At 39.8% G+C, this 8726-nt stretch overlaps 1 protein-coding gene across 1 annotated transcript in view; it reads left to right on the top strand.

Annotated features, from left to right (window-relative positions):
* daam2 (dishevelled associated activator of morphogenesis 2) overlaps positions 1 to 8726 on the top strand; it is a 94829-nt gene that overhangs the window by 73273 nt on the left and 12830 nt on the right. Inside the window, exons 14-19 of the mRNA XM_014010227.1 lie at positions 282 to 581; positions 1126 to 1233; positions 4900 to 5006; positions 5762 to 5846; positions 6083 to 6189; positions 7632 to 7720. Coding sequence (XP_013865681.1) covers positions 282 to 581; positions 1126 to 1233; positions 4900 to 5006; positions 5762 to 5846; positions 6083 to 6189; positions 7632 to 7720 — 796 coding nt within the window. The remainder of the gene's footprint in view (positions 1 to 281; positions 582 to 1125; positions 1234 to 4899; positions 5007 to 5761; positions 5847 to 6082; positions 6190 to 7631; positions 7721 to 8726) is intronic.

Here is an 8726-nt window from a genome sequence, read left to right as displayed (position 1 = left end):
TTTTCATTTGGTTTATCTCCACTAAAAAATATAAAACCCTCTAATATTTCATTGCTGCAATTGTACCACCCAAATCTGTAAATATTGAGTGAATTTAAAGACTAGAACTACTTTTTTGTGCGTAGTAACATGGTATTTGATGTGAACATGCACTCTACAAACCTTTCTGAAAGCTACAGTCAACTTCATAATATTAATTTTTGTCGTCGTTCACTTATTCTTTAACAGGATGAAGCGATTATGAGATAACTTGTCTGACTTTTGTCTCGTTTGTCTTTCAGCAGAGCAATATGTCTTCACTGCCTCCTCCACCTCCCGGCGCCCCCATGGCTCCGCCTCCTCCGCCCATGTCGGGCGGCTTCCCGCCACCGCCGCCTCCTCTGCCGTTCAGCTGCCCGCCGCCTCCGCCGCCGCCTCCTCCGCCAGGAGGGCCGCCTCCTCCGCCCGGTGCCCCTCCCCTTTTTGGAGCTCCGCCTCCTCCTATGCCCTCGTCATTCAACTCCTTGAGCACAATGCGCGCCAAGTCCATCCCTCAGCCCTCTCATCCTCTCAAGTCGTTCAACTGGGCCAAACTTGGAGAGGTGAGGGAAATGTAGAGTTTGAGCTAAAAAGACGAGCTATGTTACGATGATATGAGATGTAAAGATTTAGACTCAACTTTTTACTCTATTATATCCTTGAAGTTGCTTTTAAAAAGAAAACAAAATCAAGACATGGATTCTTAGTGGTAAGAAATATGGCTGAGATGAAAGTAAATCATTATTATGAGTTTCATGAAAATCATCACCTTCACTGCTCATATTAATTACACTTCCTGCCTCTGGCTACAGTTTATTAGTACAAGTTATTATGTCCTGCATCTGGAGAAGCATTTTGTTTTGATTTCAAGGGCTTAATTGTACAATTTATCCATCTCAAAGTGCTCTTTTTGCATCACAACATCTGCTTAATACTTCCCTAACCTGCTGCTCGGACGTAGCACGAGTGAAGCAGTTGAAAGGAAGTCCTGGGTCCTTGAAATGTTTTTGTTTTTCAACCTAAAATTAGAGCATCTGCTCGTTACATGATTTATTCCTCGGCAAGATTTGAATGTTAACCTCTCGCTGTATGTTTGTCCCGTTTCAGAATATGATCAATGGCACCATCTGGAACGACATCGATGACCTGAGAGCTTTTAAGATTCTCGACCTGAAGGACATAGAGAAGATGTTTTCAGCGTATCAGAGACAACAGGTCTGAACTCTTCAGTGGGTTTAATTAGTCTGAGATAYGTGAATGGGTTTGTTGTTTTTCCTGATGCACTAAAGGAAACTGCTCGATTTGTTTCTGAGTTCTTGAACTGTGTGCACTGAAGGAAGTGGGGAATGTTTTAGAAGAACCTTCTAGATTTCTAAGAATCCATCTCCAGGCTGACATGAGCAACTGTTCACTGCTGAATGTCTCATTGTAGTTTGGACTTGTATCTACAGAGCATTTGTTTGAAAACTGATCTCGAGTCTTCATGAGCTCATGAGTCGGTGCGACGCTGAGAAAACTTTATTGAAACAAACAAAATGTAATAAACTGTCCAGGAAATAATGATGAACCTTGGACTTACTAATAGAATAATGACAGTATGTCTCCTTCTTGCAGTGACAAACACATAGCAATTACTCTCCTCTCTGCTGGAAGCTAATTGCACACTTGCGATGCAGCAAAATTGAGTGCAGATGTGCAAAAAAAACTGTTGAAGTGGAGTGTTAATTTGCTCTAATTGGTTTCTAGTAATCACAGTTTAAAACGAAGCCTTTAAGACTCCATGAAATAGAAGTGCACCGCCTATGAAGTTGAACTCCTGCTTTTTACAGCCACATTTCAGCGGCGTCTGATGTCTATAGTCACGACTCGGCGTAAGCTTTTATTAAAGAGGAATGGGTCATTTGAGGTTGATTCTGACATTGATTTACTGCAGGTGTTTATTCAGACAGAGCAGGTTTTTATCAGCCCAACAAAACTATTRAACACAGGTCCCAGAGGATATGGCCACATAAAAATCCAACATCTTCCTGGCTTTGACAACTCTGTTCCTTTTGGCAGGAGCTGCGTTCAATTTAAATTCAACAGGACATGTTTGGTGTGCTTATACACAGCATATTTTCTTTTCAAAAGTTTCTCTTTCCAAATGGGCTGTTGTTTACATTTGCACTCTGTAGGAGTAGCTGCCTCAATCACGCTTTATTGTTTAGCTTCATTTTGTGTCAAGATCAATGCAGATAAAATCACAATTGCACAAATGGAACACTTGTAGCCTCTTTCAGGAGAYAAAAACCAAACTAGGAAACTGTTTGTGTTCATCTTTCAGCTTCTTATTGATTCTTCGAGCTCGTGATGACTCAGACTGTAGATTGTATTCCTGAAAGCTTCCCAGCTTCAGCTTGTAGTTTGCAAACAGTAGCTGTAGCTCTTTGCTTTAGCTGCCATCCTTTTTTTTTCCAGTCTTAAATGCTCATCTTTGCATGTGTTTTCAATGTTCTTTTTTTGTTTTTTTGTTTTTGTCTTTCTGCACTCTCCAAATGCCTGGGCAGGACCTGCTAACTAACCAATCCTTCAAACARGTGAGTTCACATGATCACGTTTACCTGAACTTTTATTGCGGCTGTCACCKCTTCTTCTGCACTGCAGCAGGCAGAAAGAGCTGTTAGCTTGCATATTGAATGTTGAGTCTAATTTTATGTTTTTTGGGGAGTTTTTTAAGCTTTAATTTATATAGTTAAGTAAAACTCATTTAGTAGTTGTAGGGCGGCCATCTTCCGCCAAGAAGCTCCTGGGTCTTGACATGTCCAAATGGTTTTGGACAAAATGTTAAAATCCTTAGTGGTCCTGGTTTGTTTCTTTGTGTTTATTGGTTATATGGTTTTTGTACAACATTTATGATAAACAGGAGAATTTATGTAAATAGTCACATCAGACACTTATTTACACAATTAGTAGAAAATACACTGCCTGGCCAAAAAAAAGTGTCCACCTGGATTTAACTAAGCGCTATGACCTGGGGCCTCGTCCTCAGTAATGAGGGCGTTGCTTCAGTCAGTCCTGGTGAAGAAAGAGCTGAGTCGAAAGGCAAAGCTCTCGATTTACTGGTCTGTCTACGTTCCAAACCTCACCTGTGGTCATGAGGCGTGGATCATGACTGAAAGAACGAGATCCCGGATACAAGAGGCAGAAATGAGCTTTCTTCGTAAGGTGGCAGGACTCAGTCATCTGGGGGTAGCTCGGAGTAGAGCCGCTGGTCCTCCACGTCGATAGGAGTCAGTTGAGGTGGTTCGGGCATCTGATTATGATGGCTTCTAGACGCCTCCTTTTAGAGGTGTTCAGGCATGTCCCACTGGTAGGAGGCCCCGGGGGAGACTCAGGACTCGCTGGAGGGATTATTTATCCTCTCTGGCCTGGGTACAACTTGGGGTAACATCAGGATGACCTGGAAAGTGTCGCTGGGGAGAGGGAGGTCTGGGTTTCTCTCCTGGATCTGTTGCCTCCGTGACCCGACTACGGATAAGTGGAAGAAGATGGAGATGGAGATGGAGCTATGATCTGGGTTGCTGCAGATGGTCAGGTTGCCACCGCAAATGCATGCCGTAATCAAAGCGAAACACGGTCCAATGAAATATTAGTGTGACTTTTTTTTGTGGCAACTTTTTTTGGTCAGGCAGTGTATTAATAATTGTTTGAAAAAATGAATATTGAACCCAGTTAGTTTTACCAAACATATCTTTCACTGTTTAAGGTTTAGGGAAAGAAATGCTTGGATAAACTGTTAACAATTTAAAAAAAACTGTTTAAATAAAGTAGTCTGCAATTAATGAAATGTCATCACTTTACATTAATTCGGAAAATGATTTTATGTAAATGAGCAGCACATTGTTCACTTTCATCTTTCAACGCATACATGACCACGCCTCTTAAACAACCCCTTAACCACCCGTATTGGTGTCATAGGTTCTAGTTTTAAACGAATGAGAAAAAATGTAAATGTTAGTGCAGCCATAACTTATGAACATTTTAGTCAGTGTCCTTTTAATACCTGTCAGAAAAGCTTAAGCTCTATTCTAAGCTCCAGTTCTTTTAGTTCTATTGATTCATGATGCATAAAGGCTGACAGCATTAGCTCCAGTGTGAGGGCAGAGAGAGCTTTAGCTGGTTTATGATGGATGGGAGTTGTCCCCCTAACCTGCTGCCAACCTCACCCCACTGCCAGACACCCCAGGTCAACACGGACGTGGAAAAATGATACTTTTTTTTTCCTTCCTTTTTTTACAATCCACATCTGTTTCGCATATGTCATACCCAACAACCTCAAAAAAGAAAGTTCTCTGGCGAGCAGGAAACCAGCCTGGACCATAAATAGAATGTGTTTTAWCATGCAGCCCCAAACAGGCTTCTCAGCCTCCAATTCTTCACTTTGGAAAATTGAAATGCAACGTTTGTGTGAGTGTAACAAAACTGAACCACAGGTTTTGATTGGATCAAGTTTTCAAGTCTTTCCCTGAGATGTTTACGGGGCATTTTGCTTTGTGTTTGAAGCAATGACTCTGCTTTGGGTTTTTTTATTTATTTATTTTTGTGACATTTAAACCAAAACCTCTCACATGATATTTGCAGTCTGTGCAAAAACTACAGGTAAAGATCTGCTGCTCGTCCATCCTCTAAACCTGTGCTCGATTCAACAACTAGCTTTATTCCCTTGAGTTTGATTATTAAATATTCTACATTAACACCTTTTCATATCTCAGAAAGGGTCATTTTCTAAAGTAGTAAATAAACTGCAGACAAATGAGGACAGGATACAGTGGATGCACTCAATTTTATGTGAACATATTATTATAAGTTTTAAACTTAATCTGTTTTCCCCCCTTCTCACAGAAAGAGACAGGTTCTATGGATGACATATATGTCAGCACAAGGAAGGTCAAAGAGCTGTCGGTTATTGATGGCAGACGTGCGCAGAACTGTGTCATCCTCCTTTCAAAGTAAGAGCTCCCCATTGAGAAGTTTTCTTGCAGTTATATTGACTCTGTTTTAATGCAGACAGTATAAACTCTAGATAAAAAGTTATTTAATATATTTTCATTTATTCCTGCTTTTCAAAACAACAGCACACAAAGAAAAACACAAGGTTTGRCACACAAAATGTCATTTTATTAAAAAATCAATTTCAGTCTCRTCTTATGTTGTCCCAGAGAGGAAGTGTCTTAAAAGGTCCTTCTCAGCAGTCATTTCTGACTATTATTAAACATTCAAGTGCTATCATTGTTCACGTTTAGCCACGTAAAAGACACAAATAATTGACCCCTTTTCCCCCCTGGGGCTCCATCTACATCTGAACCGGAATCAATTGTCAYCATTTAAGATCCACTCTGCAATATGGTCCCCGTCCAAACCTCCAAACGGCGATGGTCCGGGACCCTTCAGAGAGTTTGAACGCTGACCCCACTCTACAGATCAATAAGCAGGCTTCCTGAGCCCTTTGTGCGGCAGACAAAACAGCCGCACGCTCCCTGAACTCTTTCGTGTCRATGGCGAATGACCCTGACCCAAATAGGGTCAGCAGATGGTCAATGAAGCTTTGATGCTCAGACGAACAATGCTGTTATTGATTGTAACTCGGCACACGTAACGCTGATCAGATGCACTGAAAACAGCTGGCAGTGCTCCCTAGAGCATCACTGTCACTTGTGTATTTTTATTTTTTTTAATTGAAGCATTTTTTTCCTACTATTTTCAGGTTAAAAATGACAAATGAGGAAATTAAAAGGGCAATACTGGAGATGGATGAGAGAGAGGAGCTGGCCAAAGATATGTTGGAGCAGGTTTGTTTCAATGCTTTGTTTTATGTTGAAAGGCAAGTTAACGTAATACGGACCAATTCTTGTTTTTCAGTCAGGCAGCACAATATCGCAGGCATTTCTAAAGATTCTTGGAACAATGTAATATAGAGTTTCTGAGAGTCAATGTCGTTATCACATGTTTTCATTGGATGTCACAGTTTGTCWCATAGCATTCTGTTGCAAACACAGCGTTTAAATCCATCCTCGCATCTTTTCAGCTGCTCAAGTTTGTCCCGGAGAAAAGTGACATCGACCTCCTGGAGGAGCACAAACACGAGTTGGAGAGGATGGCTCGGGCCGACCGCTTCCTCTTTGAAATGAGCAGGTACACACGACATGACGCACGTTGCATCCAGTGGCGGCTGCGTATGGGATAACACAACTGCCAGAAAGAATTGCACGTGTAAATTTGTGATTCGTACTTGTAATGTTRTGAAGTTGTAACTTTGTAACTTGTATTTGTAACTTTTAAACTCGTATTCTCACAGAAAACATATTTGATTTTACATGAATGCAAATATAAAATTTATGCACATTTATTGTACAAATCAAAATTTTTGCACAGCTATTGACTTACATGTACAAATTTAGACTCTACACATACAATTCTTTCTGGCAGTTGTGTTATCTCATAGATGCGCTTTCTTTTCTGTTGTTTGAGTCGGGTAAAACCTGGTTACTGCTTAAAGTACATTTCTTTTATGTTGGTTTGAAGTGGTCAGTGTTGAATGGGAGAAYGTGTTAATAAAAAATGAGCTTTCTCTGGCTCCTCCTAGTGTTTTTAATGTAGTAATGTGTTTAGAGCCAGCTGTGGGGTACTGTGCATTTAATTCTCTTTTTCTATAACCTGGAAGTTTCTAAGTGAAAGGGATGAAGGTAGWTAAAATTCTGTAAACATTGGAATAAAACCTTTTTTTTCTAAGCAGCTGTTCTTTTAATGCTTCAAACCTACTTTACAGATTTTAGGTTTAATACAATGTGAAACAGAAGGGTGTGTGTGTAATCTAGAGCTTATTAGAATGGTTTTGTAGAAGCACAGCAGAGAGAAATGAGCCTAAAAGGTGTACTCGTACACAATTTCCTTTTTTCTTTTTCTCTACAGGGTTCTCTTCTGAAAAGTTTGAAAATAAAATGAAARTCTGATAAATATGTCACACCAGCATGATTAAAAAAGACCTTTTAACACTAGAAGAAATATGCAGGTTTTATGTGGAATTAAATCTGCATCTAAGCTCTAAATATTTTTCAAAGCTGAGCAGGTGTCTGTTCAAAAGGAATCTTTAAAAACCAACATCAAGCTGCTGTGTGATTCATTATTTAGCTGAGGACAGAAGTTCTAAATGCCCCAGGAGGACCGTGGTCACGGTTGAAAACATTTTAGTAAAAGTCCATTTTATCCCCAACCTTGCCCTCTGCAGTTTTTACAGGGTTATTAGGTGAAACGTACTCCTGTCCATCGTCATTCTTTTTTAACCACATCTCTTTTGGTCTCAGGAGTACATCAGAGATTTTTTTTTTTTTTTTTGCCATTTAATATCCTTTGACCCTCTTTGAACAYCTCGCTCCCTTTTTAGTCAAACACTTCTTTTTGATGAGCGCTCTCTTAGTTGATGGTGAAACGGTGTAAAGTGAGAGGGAGGTTTGCACGATTGGTTGACTTGCAGCTTTGAAGTTCCACTCCCCTGAAGACAAATGTAACTTACCTCTCTCTTCTTCTCCCCGCCTCCGTTTCCTCTTTTTTTTAACCTCTTTGTTTTCCCTCGTCAGGATCGACCACTACCAGCAGAGACTGCAGGCTCTGTTCTTTAAGAAGAAGTTTGCAGAGCGTTTAGCTGAAACCAAGCCGAAGGTTGAAGGTAAGGACAAACATGAAAGGGCTGGCTTCGTTTGTAAAATACATAAATCAGAACAAAGTTTCTGCGGTTGTTTACTGAAAGGATAATATTCAGGATTTTTGTTTGTTTTAACTCCCATTTCATCTGAAACCTGCCTGCTTTTTTTTCTTTTTCTTTTGCATAATGATATTCAAAAACTATATAAAAACAAAAGCATGACAGAACCTTGGATATACTTCCATAACCACAGTATTTAATTTTTAATTACACATATTGTCTTGTTAGTTAAGAACAGAGAAATTTAATAAAACTTTTACTATAAAAAATAGAAAAGATGAGAATGTTTCAACATGTATCTAGGGCCTAAACTATTTGAATTGCGTGGTTCCGTGTGCATGGTGGGCAACTTTAAACTGCTTTTATGTAGTWTTTCTTTCCAGCCAGCATCCAAGTTTCCAGGGAGGCTGTTTTGGAAAGCTGGCTCGTGTTGTAAACCCTGAATCTCACATCARAGATGGAGGAGAAGGCCTTTCCATTGTGGCTTTAAGACATATGTGCGCTCACACACATTAAATGTCACGACTGAGCTGTCACAGTGGCTGTTCGGAGCGAGACTCGCTGGGCTTTGATGAGCACATAACACTACTTTTGTCTGCAACTTTTTATTCGCATCAATCGCYGACTGACAGCTCGTTTCTGTATGGGCTGCAGCTTTCTTGTCACACATTCAATTTCTTCTAGTCTGAGGTYAAACTAATATATTCTGATGTACATTTTGTTCATTGCCAGGAAGGGTAAAAGAAAGCAATCGATGCTGTTGAATCCAGTGTTGTATAAAGTACCTCAAAGTGATACTTGAGTAAAAGTACAAGTATCTTATCATAAAAATACTTTGGTAAAAGTTAAAGTCATCTCTAAAAATATTACTTGAGTAAAAGTCTTAAAGTATCTGATATTTTTGTACTTAGTATCAAAAGTAAATTTCTAACACAAAATCTACTTAAGTATTAAAAGTAAAAGTGAGCAG

The sequence above is a fragment of the Austrofundulus limnaeus genome, unplaced genomic scaffold (genome assembly GCF_001266775.1).
Source record: "Austrofundulus limnaeus strain Quisiro unplaced genomic scaffold, Austrofundulus_limnaeus-1.0 Scaffold2, whole genome shotgun sequence".
Lineage (NCBI taxonomy): Eukaryota > Metazoa > Chordata > Actinopteri > Cyprinodontiformes > Rivulidae > Austrofundulus > Austrofundulus limnaeus.
The sequence above is the reverse complement of the archived record's forward strand: the minus strand, read 5'-3'. Positions and strand labels throughout refer to the sequence as shown.